At 44.6% G+C, this 14,720-nt stretch overlaps 1 protein-coding gene across 1 annotated transcript in view; it reads right to left on the bottom strand.

The window, feature by feature from the left end:
• ext1c (exostoses (multiple) 1c) overlaps positions 1-14,720 on the bottom strand; it is a 35,762-nt gene that overhangs the window by 2,062 nt on the left and 18,980 nt on the right. Inside the window, exons 3-9 of the mRNA XM_019873664.1 lie at positions 7,256-7,349; positions 4,648-4,755; positions 3,062-3,181; positions 1,307-1,439; positions 869-987; positions 442-537; positions 7-103 (exon numbers count right to left, since the gene is read on the bottom strand). Of these exons, the coding sequence (XP_019729223.1) occupies positions 7-103; positions 442-537; positions 869-987; positions 1,307-1,439; positions 3,062-3,181; positions 4,648-4,755; positions 7,256-7,349 (767 nt within the window). The remainder of the gene's footprint in view (positions 1-6; positions 104-441; positions 538-868; positions 988-1,306; positions 1,440-3,061; positions 3,182-4,647; positions 4,756-7,255; positions 7,350-14,720) is intronic.

Genomic DNA, 14,720 nt, shown 5'->3' with positions numbered 1-14,720 from the left:
GAATACGGATACACACCTCGCTCGTCAACAGGACCGTGTCCTCATCCAGACTCAGCACCGCATCGGTTTCTATGGCAACATGTGGCAGGAACCGACTGGTGGTCTGCGGGAGCAACGCAGCTGTAAATCTTCAAAGCACCCGCGGGCTACTTTTTATTTGGCGTTGCGCTTTTTGTCAGATGAGGAGAATGAGTCAGAGATGATCTCGTTACGACGAATGAGCTTTCGCCAGGGCGGCGATAACAACATGAGAATGACTGACGGGAATGGAAATGAATGCCACTTGGGTTGATGGAGATGTCAAATTGAGAGATGGATATGAAGATGGATGATGGACGTCAAAATGAAGGGGCGCGTAAGGAAGGTACGTGGCCAAAAAAGTGACTGACAGTTTGTGTAACTGTCACTCAAGACGTGAGAGGAGTGCAAACAAACACTGACCTTCCTCTTGCCGTCTGTTACGGTGAGGGGGACGGGCATGGGAGGCCATTTGCTGCGACTGGGTGGCGCTTTCTCGCTGTTCCAGAGGATGATGATCTTGGCGCAGCAGAGAGACCAATGAAATGGATCAACAATCAGCCAGTAACCGTCGGCGACAAGGACAAAACTGTATTGCTTCCGCAGCAAACGGGAGCAGTAAACTGTAGTACAATTATAATTGCAATTGACCGTTTTACAAAAACAATCTGATGATAATATACTGAGGCGCATTGTTATTTCTTGATTAGGAAGTCCAATTATATGTTTTTGTTTGCTTGTGTTTCTGCACAAAAAAAAAAAAACAAGCAGAAATGATTTTTCTTTTCTCTGCACTTTTATGGCGGGTCAGGAACGATTCGAAATGCACGGGTACGTAAAGTCGACTTACTTGCGAGCAATATTTTGACTTGGAGACCACCTGAAGCAACTTCATGATTGGCTGAGACTGAGACACCAACGGAGAGACAGCGTGGATGATGGCAGTGAACTCCTGATTTGGACTGATGCCTTGAGCGAGAGACAAACATCTTTGATTCGTCAAACGTATCCACAGTAAGCCTGCTTGTCAAAGAGCTCCAAGGATTTGAAACATTATCAATAGTCGAACTCTATTATAAGATCCGATGTTGAAAAGGGTTCACTGTTAAGTGTTTGAAATGAATGAATTGAATCTTCAAGATATTTTTTTGTTTGTTGAAAAGGATTCCCGACTCGCATCGAAAACGACGCCAAAAAACAAGGGCTGATTTCTCTTGTCTACCAAAGCAGTTACGGTTCCAGAAATTAGACGACGAAGCCAGAAATTAGACGAAGAGTGTTTGCTTACCTAATCCCAGGTAGTAGAAAGGGAAATGCGCAAGATGAGTGGAATATTCTGGCAGGACAAGTAGACCTCCTGGGAGGGCGTTCCACATGTATTTGTTCCTTGATGTGTGAGAAAATACACGATCCTTAATGATCTGTGGAGGGAACATTGAGGGGAGATTAGAATTTATTGTCATAGTATGGTCAAGTTAAAAACATAATTCTTTCTTGGGATAAAAAAAAAAAAAATGAAGTGCACTATGATGCTGAAACCCTCCGAGATGCTGTCGAGTCAATCACATCGAATTTCCGCATCGCGAAAAGAACACCGACACGTAAACTACCGGAAGTTGATCCGCATCTCCAAAAGCCTCTGCTTCGGTCAGTAACATTCAGCAATACAACACCATCATTGGAATTCATCTTATTCAAGGAGAAATTGCCACCAATTTCAATGGTTTTTTTTTTTTTGGTTTGTTTGTGTTTACGCAACGAGCGTCACGCCGAACCACGTTGTGAACTGCAATTCTCATTTGCACCAGCAGGAGGGGTCCTTGAGGCGGCGTCTGTGGCGTCCCACGACGCTGCCCTGTGCGTCACTGACCTCAGGCTGACTGCACAGCTGTCTCCCACGGGGAGAGGTCCCCCAACCCCCACCCACCCCTCAGCTTGCTGTATGTATATAAGCAGCTTATCACCAACCTCCAGAACCTTTCCTTTATTATCTCAAGCATAAATCCCCAGCAGCAAACACACTGGGGGCAGCCAGACTTTGCTTTTATAAACATGGAAGTGCAAAAGGGAACACACGCACTGCTCACTGTGTGCTCTGTTCAAATTTCAGAAGAAAAATATTCTGTGCGTTGTCCGTGCTAAACAATAAACAACAAACGTCCTCGCTGGGATATGATCAGACGAATTGAGGGAAGGGAACCAAGTGGGCGGGGATTAAGGTGTCGTTTCTACTGGTTGATCAAAGTGAGAATGAGGCGGAATCAGACATGCTCTGACTGAGATTTGGAACTTAACGAGAAAGTATGTCATGTCTATACATAAAAGGGGTCTTTGAAACTGCAGGCATCTCAGGTGTATGCTGGAAAATGTGTCCCGCACCTAAAAAGCAAGAATAAAGTAAAATAGTGAAAGAAACGGATAGGAATTGGGAGCACGGATCAGAATCCAACTCTGTCATCGTAAGTCAAGTCAAGTAGTCAAGTACAACTTTATTGTCAAATGCGTTGTATGTGCAGAGGGGTCATTTGATTCAAACGGAAAATCTCGCCGGGAAACGCTGCTCCATAAGAAGCAATCGTGACAGCGCACGAGCAGTGAACAGCAGAGAGGTTTTTGTGTGAGCAAACGCAAAGAGCAAAGCGGTATTTTTTCAGTAGTTGGATGTTTCTTTTGGCAGACGTTTTTCACTGCAAATGAGAAGACACGATGCATTCCTTTAACGGACGCTAGTGGCGGTGGCCGACGTCTTACGAGATGAAATGCTTTCATGTTTTCAGCTTGGTTAAAAAGCAGCCACGAGAAGTTCAAAATAAAAACGTTCGTGTCAAAGTTCATGCCATCTTTTCCTTGTTGAACAAATTTGAAGATGTTTTTGTAATGGCCGTTGATTAATTATGTGACCCAAAAGCAACCAAAAATGAATTCAACTCCCAAAAAGGCAAGTCCAGGAAATAGTGTGAGCTTGAGAAGCGGGCGGCGTTCTGTGCCATCATCAAACGCGCCATCTCCTCGTGTTTTGGGAGTCAAAAGGGACGAGTTTTACCTCCAGTGTGGTGACGACGATCTTGTCCACGGAAGAGAAGTAGGCTTCCCACAGGATCTGCGTTCTCTGTCTGAGAGCCAAAACCCGCTCACTTGCCACAGCTCTCACTGTCGACGGCACCTTAAGAGAAACCATTTGACAAATGAGAAATCACCCAAAAAAAAACAATCAATGTGAGAGCAATTTTTTTTTATGATTGTTGAAAAAAAAAAGGATCAGACTCAACAAAGTTATGAGTGTTTACGTTTGACTATTTCTCGCTTTTAACTCCGCTAAACCATTTTAACTCATTCACTCCCAAAGACGTTTTTAAACGTCTTTTCAGACTTGGTCTAGAATTGGCTGGTACTGAATGAGTTTTAATAGCCAACTGTTCTTTTCTCATGAACACTAAGTGGGTATTTTTCCTCCCATGCCTCCTTTTTCTGCATTTCGCGGGGCCTTCCCTCTCTCCAATTAACTTTAAACGGTGTCATTTTCCTCCCGAGGTTCGCCTCGTCCTCAATTAGCCTCTCGTGCAAGAGCGTCACACTCATTCGCGTCGGGGTCACGGTGTCGGTGTCAATATTGTTGTGTTATCGGATGATGTGCCGCATTGCTGATGAGGTCGGGCTCTTTATGTGGTGTATTCGGAAACCCAATTAAGGATGTCTCCTCTCATCAAGACCTCTCCGGTCTCGTTTGGCTTCGTGCGCACGGCTCCATTTTATGTCCGCGACTTGGAAACAGTCCAAGCCACAGGGGAAAATGTCGCTTGTTGAGAGGGCGTCACTGCAGTGGCCGGGTATAAGGTGAGCTTTTTTCCTCTTTGAAACGGTAATTCATGCCTTCGTCACATCTCGACTGGATTACTGCACTGCAGTTAACTTTGGAGTCAGCCAATCCTCCACGAAGGGTCTCCAGTCGCTCCAAAATGCTGCTACTCGCCTCTTGACGGGTACTCGTAAGAGGGAGCACATCACTCTTATTCTGGCATCCCTTCGTTGGCTCTTTATACCTTTTAGAGTTCTTTTAAAGATGTTTTTTTTTAATCTTTAAACGGCTTCGCCCCACCTTAACTCTCTGAGCTCCTCCGTCCCTACGCACCTGCTTATGTACTAGAGTAATGAAAGTAAGCATTAAACATTCCACCTTGTTGGTAACATTTTGGGGGAGTTTGAAATCATGCCATGTTTCCTACTACGTATTCATCAGTCGCCTAAGGGAAAATTACACAAGCCTGCAAAATCAGCCCTGGGGAAAAGTTTCAAAATGCCGGGCAATTATGAAAGACATTTACAAAAACTGGGCCAAATGAATTCAAACAAGAGAATCTTTGGACCGTTTTAACTCATAGTCCGCATCAGAAACAAATGAGAATCTTTCATCCTCTACTTGGTTGAAAGCAGAAGTCACATGTGCTGTAACAAACCCATTTATCGACTTTGTAAACGTTGTCGAGACCTTTTCTGAACGTCACTTCAATTCGAACTGAACAATCGCCAACGCATGACTTTTCATACCGTACGGGTATCTGAAGAGGTGTTCGCCACACGGATCGGTCCGATGGCGCAACGCCGTGCGTGATTTCGTCTTACGACCATTACCTGTAACAGTAGCCGCTCATCTCCTTCAATGACGGCCTGGTTCCATTGTATGACGTCGGAAAATGGCAGCTCCCAGCCGTTGCTCAGCAACACAGGTATGCATGCCGCCTGGAAGCAGGATACCATCGTGAGAAACTGAGAAGTAAATCTGAAGATCGCAGATGGACTACGCGGTCACTGATTACTTTGTTAGAATGTTACGCAACACGGCGTCACCGTTAAGCTAGAAAATTCATCCGCTCACATACTTCCCTTGGTGGCCTTTTGACAAAATGGGGCCAACTGAAATGGATCTTTCCGAACAATTTTCACGTGTTTATGTTGAAAAAAAATATAGAGAGAGAGACTTTCAATCTTGAGGTGACATAATGCCGCGAAGCTCCCGCCGAATCAGGAAGAGGCGGAAGTCTCATGCAGTTGAAACGAGTTAACAGATCATTTTCGATGTGTGATATTTGTAAAAATAATAGACCACATAGGGGACGGCTATTTTTATCGATTTGTTCAGGGGGGAATGCGACTATGTTCAATATAAGGGAGTTCCGTTCGACAGCAGATTATGCTAGCATTAAGCTAGCAGACTTTTGTCAGACACTGTTTGGTTGAATATTTTGGTGTTGATGTATCGTCACCATCCATAAAAGGTCGCTGTTTCATTTGTTTCAGAATAAAAAGTGAACTAAATGGCGTAGTCACATTAGTCACCGCACAAGTTATCGGCTATTTATTGACCCGTGATAACATGCACAAACTCTGGATGTTTCCGCTCAGCTGCCAGTGCGTGACCCCGCCGAAAAGGGACACGGCGGTGAGTAATAACTTGCATTTCTTCTTTCCCACGATGCCCTGCAGGTTTTGTTGACGGACTTCCAACACACGCAAATGCGGCTGACCACGTTGACAGTGCTGCTGACTCCTAAGTTTACGAAGGAGCAATAGCCACTCGGGATAGAAACCAGGAGGGAGCTGCTTGCAGACTAAGGAGGAACCGCTTGAGACACGAAAGAGTTGTGCTTTATTGGAGTTGACTTTTGATGTTGCCTCATCCTTCGGACTCCCTGACAGCTTTTTTTGATGTTACTCTGCTTTTTAATTTTTTTTCCCCCACCTTCCCGGCCCTCCTCCAGTCTCTCCATTACCCCCCTGGGTTGTTTTTCATCTCTTGGTGCTCTTTTAATTAATTTCTGTCCAATCTGACTCCTCGATGTGATCTGCGGGCTTTATCGGTCACTTTATTTCTTTTAATTGCTTAGTTAAAGCACCAGAAAACAGCAACAGCAGCCAAACTAGTGACGAGCAAACATTCTCTCGCTCCCCCCCGCCCCCCACGCGTCTCCCACATGCGCATTTTATCCGAGAATAGACCTGCTGAAGGACAGTCTAACAAATGGGAATACTTGTGTTTACGTGTGTCAGAGGCAGGCCCTCGGCTACAAGGTTGCAGTGATAATCCAAATTCAATTTAGCTATCCAAAATGGAATGGCAGCCAGAGGCTTTTGTGAGTCCTCGGACCCGAGGAAAGAGCGGCCCTAACACCCCACGCGAGCCAAACCGGAGGGTGTGTGAAATAAAATGTTGTGGAGCTGTTTTTAGAAGGGAGCACACGTACCGTAAGCGTATGGGCGAGTTGGATTGTCTGTGTGTATTTTGGAAAAGCCGGCGTTACATGTCGAACCGCATTCGTAATTGCCGGTTCTTTGCGGGCTCGTTTGCTACAAAAACGAAGAAATTTAAAAAAAAAAAAAAAATCTTGAAAAGTGGTGTGAATGAGAAGAGAAACGTAGAGGACAGAAAGGCGAGACAGAAGGAGCGGGTGCGTGGTGCCAAGCCTTGTGGGTTGTGTGCAGAATTGTCCATTCAGCCTCAGTCTCACTCTCTCACACACCAAAGACACACACGCGCGCGCACACACACACACACACACACACACACACACACACACACACACACACACACACACACACACACGCACACACACTCACGGTGGGGCCAAGGGAGCACAACAGCAGCCAGGGGAGCTCGGCAATGAGCAAATCTAAAAACAGCCACTACTGTTTCCTGCGCCAGAACATCGACTTGGGTGGCAGAAGGAGAACTGCAGCATACACATTTACACTCACTCAATCCACTCCACACGGCTTCACGACAGTCGCTGCACGTCGTCGTCATCGTTGTCCCCTATGGACGGCAGCATAGGACGGCGGCGCTTGTTTATGGGCCCATTTCGATTTAAAAGGCTGGGTAAATTAACCCTGACGGCCACATTTCAATTCGGCACAGCGTAATGCTTTTGGAAAGGGCAATTTGCAGATGTGGCCATTAAAAAGGTGTCGACGGGCACTATAATACTATAGAAAGCAAAAGTGTGGAATGTTCATGATCTGCAACCTGTGTAGCTCCGGGTTTCATTCCGCTGCATATTAGCCGTACGTTACCGAAACGGTGCTTTTTGGCGGGTATGATGCTCATGATCAAAAATGGCTGTCAACAGTGATAGGTTTGCGTCGCATTGAAAACTTGCGCTAGCACAAGCGGAGAACAACCGGCACCGTGCGTCCTTGATAACGTACGCTCTATTTTTTTATTATTATTTTTTTTTGTATTTACCTGCAAGGACTCGAGGAAGCGGAAGGAGCCCAAGCGTCGTCCTCGAGGCACCAGACAAAAGGTGGAGTTGTGGAGTAGCTCCTGGTAGTCAAACCTAAAAAAAATTAAGAAAAAAAAAATTTAAAAAATCATTCATGAACAGAAAGGGTATCAATCGAAGAAAACTGCACAGCAACTCAAGTAAAACGAGCGCTCACGATATGGAAACGCTACCGCGGCGATGGCGGCCGCTTCTTTTGAGACATTATCCTTTACAACCTTCAAACGTCAACTAAAGCGGGGCTTTTGCGACGGAGTCAGAACGCTTCAGTTTACAGGATGTACAGTCATAAATCATCCCGGCTTTCTTTTTTTTTTTCCATCCATAGACATGTTGGCACCGCGATATGCACCGTGTTGTAAAAAGATTCGCATCGGCAACTATGGCCTATAGATTTGTTGCTGTTTAAAATTTTCCCTGCAGTGCCTCAGCAATACTTTACCTGCGGAGGGTGTGTGTGTGTGGGGGGGTGGGGGGGGGGTGGGGCATCAGCCCCTGCTCATATTTCATTGAGCTTCGATGTAAAAGAGCCACAATGCAAACCCGGTGCATCAATCATTCCGTCAACTGCTGCCAGCGACAGGTGCTTGCATATTGGGGTGTGCACACGCACACGCACACACACACACACACACACACACACACACACTATTTCTACTCCATGAAATCTGCACTCCAATCTTGCAAGAAATAAAATGAATTTGTCAATCAAATGTCAAGAGATTTCCTTTTTGTGAGCATGTGAATCCCGAAGATTCACCAAAAAAAAAAAAAAAAAGCCTGGGCAATTGTGCAGTTGCTTCTTTCTTCTCAGAATGTGTATGCAGTTAGTATAAGAAAATTAACAAAACGCGCATCCCCTGTTTGAGGATGACAAATGTGGTTAGGAAGGAGCCGCTTAGCCTGACCCACTTTTTGGTCTTTTTGTGGCTGTTTTTGTTTTGGTGCACACGATGCATGACCGGGGGCCAAATAGTGGATGCTGTGGCTTGTGTATGCGCGAAATATTCTTTAAAGAAGCTATATTGTCTCCGGGCGCCATGCGCTGCAGCTTCAACACGCAAGTAACGCCAAGTGTTCCTCGTTTGTGATGACAAGAGTAATATCGTATTTGCGAGTACGATAAAATTGCGTCGCCATCGGTATGTTTATCATCTTTGGAGGAACCAAATGAATGTCACTGCCGCAGACATTCATCCAGCTATTTTCTATCCCCCTCGACGATCCATTCGCGGTCACGAAGCCACCGGTCGGATGAGTCGACCACTTCACGCGATATTGCGATCGAGTTTTTTTGAATGTTGACGCGTTTCTGTCGCTTGGGCGCCGGTATCACAGAAGCAGACGCGGAGGCGGCGGCGCTCCCGCCACAAGACACACGCAGCACAGCGGGATTGCTCTATTAATGTCAAGGCATCGGGGCGCAGCGTGATACCAGACGACGTATCAAAGCTAGCGTGTGGCTGTCTGATAAGGAGCCTTCCCCTCTTTGGAGTATTTTAGCCATCTTGCCAATCTCTTCCGTTTGAACCTCCTTTGAGTTTCTTTTTTTTCCCCTTCTACACTTTTGTGGTTGATCTCGTTTGCATCGCGGTTTGCCACCCCTGACCCTTCTTGTCATGTTTACTCGCGTGACTGTTGAATGGCTATCGACCTGGGCATGAGGAAAGAGACGCAACGAAGGGGTGGGCACGATGGAAATATGTGATTGACAGCAGCTTCTGCTCGGTTGATCGTGATGTTTTTTTTCCAAAGGTCGAGGGTCAATAGGAAGTAAATGTGCTTGTGGGTTAATGAACTTCTTGTGTGTGTGTGTGTGTGTGTGTGTGTGTGTGTGTGTGTGTGTGTGTGTGTGTGTGTGTGTGTGTTTTGAGCATGAATTTAAGTGCGCGGTTGACCAAATGTATGGATTAACTGCCATCGTGCAGATCTCACACACACACACACACACACACACACACACACAATGCCATTGGCACCTTTAATTGAAATATGATTGACATATTTTGTGCCTACCCGACGTGCCTGACAAGCATGCAAACTTAAACATATTGAAATATGATTGACATATTTTGTGCCTACCCGACAACTTAAACATGAACAACACCTTATAAGGGTCGAATTAAAAAAAAAAAGAAAACGCAGCATACAGTTTGATAAGACATCTCAACACTTTTTTTTCCTCGCTATTAATTTATATTTGACCAAAAGCAAACAGTTTTTTTTTTGTCACATTGATGCCTAACCATAGCAACCATTCTCTCATTCCTCCTCCTCTTTTTCAAATCCCTCCAAACTCCTTTCATCTCTCTCATCTTCCTCACCTACATCTTCGACTTTCACCAATCTCAACATTCCTTAAACCGGAGGTGGGGAGGGGGCGAATTTGCATCCCGGTGCTTAATCCTATCCTGCAGCAGATGTAGGAAACCTCCTCCAATGGCAAAGCGACTGGCTGTTCTAGTCACAGATTGACGGATTAGCCACCTCCCCTCAATCACTCCTTCGTATCCGTCTTTCACTCCTCACTCTCTGCCACCTCATCTTTATTCTCGATCTTGTCACAAAACTAGAACGCAGACGTCACGTAGCTGAGAGAACAAATCCAGCGACACGCCTGGGGGCGGGAAGAAAAGAAAAACTCCAACAGTGATAAATATATTTTGTTTTGAACGCATTTGCGTTCACTTTATACATGACACCAAGATGACAGGAGAAGCCGTCCCACCGTTTTCTTCACTAAAACTCTCACAGGACAACGAAACGGCCAGCCCGACGTAATATCGATAACCAGAGAACGAATACAATTTTTTTTTCTTCCTGGAAAATATCAAGGTTATTATAGTTGAAGAAAAATGACCAAAAAAAAAAATAAATTGCAGTTTACGTTACACAATAATTACAGTCAACAAATACTTCATATTAAAAAATAAATAAATAAATAAATAAACTAAAACCAATTAACTAATAAAAAATACTAAAACTAATACTATAACTAATAGAAAAATAAAACAAGGCATATTACCCTCCCCCTGAAAAAAAATAAAAACTACCAAACTTGCGCTAAAAAAATAAAACAAAACAAAAAACTACAGACAACAAAATATGCTAAACTATTACAACCCGTGAACACATGCACTCACTTTTGGCCGCACTTCTGCAACTTGCACAGACAATCATCCCCTCCCATATCCCCTGTTCATGCACACAATCCCTCCTCGGCTGAGCCCATCCTCTTGTTCTTTGCCTCTTTGTCTTGATCGGCCTCTCTCCCGACGACTCCCGTTAATTACACGGCGAGCGAAGGGACTAAGCTCTCTAATCTGAAAAGATACGACCCCACAACCGGCTCATCCCTTAACACTGTTACTTATACCTCAATCCAGCGCTCGCACAGGCAAACTCGCACACATGCACGCAAGAGCCGCCGGCTAAATGCAAATATGCATGTAAGATGTTGGATGCATTTATTGTGAGGAACACACACCCCAAAAAAAAAAACCCAGCACCTTGAAAAAATTTTTGTTTTGCCTCAAAAAATGTTCACATACACGTCAGAATTGAAAACGTATCCCAGCATCCATTTGCTGCCAAATTTTGGAGCATTATGCAGATTACAGCAACATTAAATATTGTACTCCTAAGTAGTTCCAGCTAGGCTTACGAGAGTGCTTTTTTTTTTTGCCAAATCTATTTAAAGTTGATTTATTTTCATTTTAAAACCATTTTTTTCGTGTTCATCCAAGGTGATTACACATTGCATAAACAAAATATTCTGAACGCAGGCCCGAAAAACGAGGACAGAAAGCTGGCAGATTATTCTTATATATAACTAAAATAGTATGCATATTAATACAACGGTGCGCCCCATGGAATGGCTGTTGAGTGGGTGTGACAAGCCTCATCATGCGGTGTCGTTTAGTTATATATATATAGAAATGGGAGCACAGCTGTCTCTCCATTAGGCTAAAAGCACAGCCAGCACACCAACATGGGCCACGGCAGCCATCAAGCCCTTCGCAGCTCTTTTGACAATGGAAGAAAGAAGGCAAGAGGCGTTTGGAATATTTAGGAGATAGAGAGTTGATGGTTGAGGACATTTGGCGAGGTTGGAAGACAAAAAAAAAAAAATCGCTATGAAAAATAGGCCAACCTAAATGAAGAGACAAAAGACACAAAGCGCCAAACGACCGACACTTAAAAATGTTAGCGTTGACAAAATGTTTACCAACTTCAAGCACGTAACCATAAGATAAGAAAACCTTTATTTGTCTCACAATGGGAGAAATTCCCAATTTATGGCAGCAAAATTATGAAAGGGTGAAAGTAATGCTCCATGTAAAAATCGAATAGCTTCGGGTTTCGGTTTAGCTTGTTGGACTATAACACACACACACCTGTATATATGCTAGAAAAAGTTCACCGTTTTTTTTTTGGGACCATCTCCTCCAACATACATGTTGCATCTGCTTGCAAGTCAAGCGTGACTGATCTCAAATCAGGTTTTCTGCTTATAAATACAGAGCAAGGCGTCGACTCTGGACTCACTTTTCCATCTTTTTACCCCCCCACCACCCCACTCACTCACAGCAGGCACACAAGCCAAAACCTCGCTTTCATTTCCCGTTTCGACTGGATGCTGGGTCATGCCAGTGTTAACCCAATGTCTGAAGGGGACTCTGAAGTGGGAGTCTTCTCGTACTTTCCTCCATAATTTATGAAATAAGATAAGATGGAAAGAAGCGGGAGGGAAACAAGGACGGCTATAAGGTGAAAGGAGCAGTGAACATGCCTTAAGATGGTCTTTTGGGTGAGATAAAAAAGACGCCGTTTAGCTTCAACTTACACATCAATGACAAGTTTCGACTTCCACTCATAGTTTTGTGGAGCAGTGTACTAAAATTTTCGAGTTTATTTCAAAAAAATAAAAAAAATACATTATGTGTGAGTATGCACGGAAGCACGCGTGTTGGTTTCCTGGCAACCGCCAGATTGAGGTCCAAGTAATTGGACAAGCCAACTGGCAGCACACCGCGAATCCGTCGGAACAGCGGAAACCCCCCCGTCCCTCAAATCTGGTAAGTTCAAGCGCCGCCGGGATGCGTCAGAGCAAAACAGAACAAACAAACAAGACATCAGAGGAACAGCGCTGCCGTTAAAAAGCTCTGAGCAAATACCGCGACGTATAGACAAGCAGCTGCGCTAATAGCAGCGGCGGTTGGACCACCCAAACGCAGGTGGGGCCGACAATAGGTATGGCTTGCCGCGCCGCGGCGTCTTTTCAAGTCCAACGGGTGGGAAAAGTTGACAGAGACTACTGGATCATTGGAGAATGTGTGCGCGTCTGTGGCCGTCAGTCAATTGAATTCAACCTTTCTTTCGGGCTCACACAAGGCCTGCGACGAAAACGGCTCTAAAGTCATATTGAGCAATGTGTATTCCAAGTGTTGAAAAGCACAATACTCCCAGGCTAATTTCATTTTTATCCCCTCTAGTTTTACCCTTTCATGCACCAATTATGATATCATGATAGGCTGTCCACTGTAGTGACCGCTGCCAGCCTCTTACTGGACATATTTTCGGTCCTCTCTGTAACTAAACATGACTTTTATTCGTCTTCCTGTTGCCTCATTCCGTAAATAACGACCAGATCCATATTAAATTGTGTTGACTGGATCCTTTGTTAGCCAAAATATCCAGGCAAGACTTTCTGGTATGCGTCTGTAAGCCGCACAAGCATCATTGAAGAACAACTTCAATTTTTGTTTTTCTCATCCCAAATGACTATCGATTTAGAAAGATTGGCCGTCCGAGGCAAAAATGAGCTTGCGGTAACCTCATTCACCCGCGAAGGATATTTTAAGCGGGCCGAGTGGTCTGGAGCAGAATGGCTGCAGATGGGTGCAGACAAGTGGAGCAGAGAAGGAGGAGGATGAGGAACTGTCAAAGAGACAACCCAAGGTGGGCAGATAACAGATGTCTTTTTTTTTTCTTTCTTTTTTGCAAGGGTCGTAAACAAGGAATCATTCAACCCTGAAGACAGCCGAAGGGCACGGCGAATTACAGAGTAAAAAGGCGAGAGAAAAGAGAGATAAATTACAGTGCGGTAACAGGAGTCAATTCAAAATGTTCAGCGATGGAGGAAAAAAGGGGAAATGTAGAAGTGGCGGCGGGAGCAAAGAGTGCTGAGGGAGGAGAAAAGCTTTCTGGAATCACTCAATGGCGGTGCGGCTTGGAATTGGTTATTGTCAATAAATTAAAAAAAAAAATTCTAGCTGATGTTTTCTGGCATTTCACCTCCGTCAAAAACTTCCTCCACAAAAAGCTCTTTCACCAGCCAACCATCTTCACTCGAGTGGACATGAAGCACATAAATAATTGACAGGCTTCCGTGCACTGGGATGAAGATGTACTGTACACAGTATGCATGAGCTTTCGGACGCTGACAGCAGGTTCCATGTGGTCTACAGCAGTGGTCCCCAACGGTTTTTGTTTGTGTGTGTGTGTGTGTGTCACGGACCAGTTGAGACAGGTACATGCCGCTGGCGGACCGGCAACCATTTTTTTCATTGCTTTTTAAATTGCCAGTTTTAAAGCACCGCTACTGATAAGAAAGATAATTATAGTGTAATTCAACATTTTATGAGCATTCATTCATGACAAACAATGTTATTTATTCTACTGCACAACAAATGTAGAATAATATAATATAGCACCATGAGCTATTGGGGAATGGACTAATCAGGAATAATAAATACGCCTTAAAAGCTAAATATAACAATTTCAAAGTTATTATCCTACATAGGACGTTAGCATCATTGCTAATTGCGAATGTGACCGAACCAAAGATGACATAATTGATTTTTACTTTAATCCGGCTAATTATTAGCGACTAAACTGCTCATGTTTACGCTGTCAGGCTGTGCAAACTCTACTCGCGTTTTCGTACCTGCTTTCATTTTATTCCCACTTGGATGCTACTTGTTCAAATGATTCAACACGTTTCTCGTATTGCCGAGTTTTTGACGACGTGGCAGGCACAACAGCTTCCTCCTCGACGTCGCTCTGTCGATGCCGCGAGGGGAGGTACTTCTCTTGTCAAAATAACTTCATCTTTGGAAGCCATGGCTGAACGTTCAGCTGTACGTTTGGTCCATTTGTGACTATTACGTTCTGTTGACCGCTTCTTCCTTCACTTATTGGCGGATCCTGTTACTTGCAAACCGGTGTTATTAGGGGGACTCCGATTGGGCTAGAATCGCGCACATTTACGCCACGTCTAATGGGAGTAAATTTGCTCACATCTCCCAGGTCTGTCTTTGTTCGCCCCGGTACCGATCTGTGGACCGGTGGTTGGGGACCACAGGTCTACATGACGTCAGGAGATATATCCATGTGTGACGGAGGTCACAACTGTGACGGTCT

The sequence above is a fragment of the Hippocampus comes genome, unplaced genomic scaffold (genome assembly GCF_001891065.2).
Source record: "Hippocampus comes isolate QL1 unplaced genomic scaffold, H_comes_QL1_v1.1 scaffold585, whole genome shotgun sequence".
Taxonomy (NCBI): Eukaryota; Metazoa; Chordata; class Actinopteri; order Syngnathiformes; family Syngnathidae; genus Hippocampus; species Hippocampus comes.
Note: the sequence above shows the minus strand (reverse complement) of the source record. Positions and strands in the feature narration are given on the sequence as shown.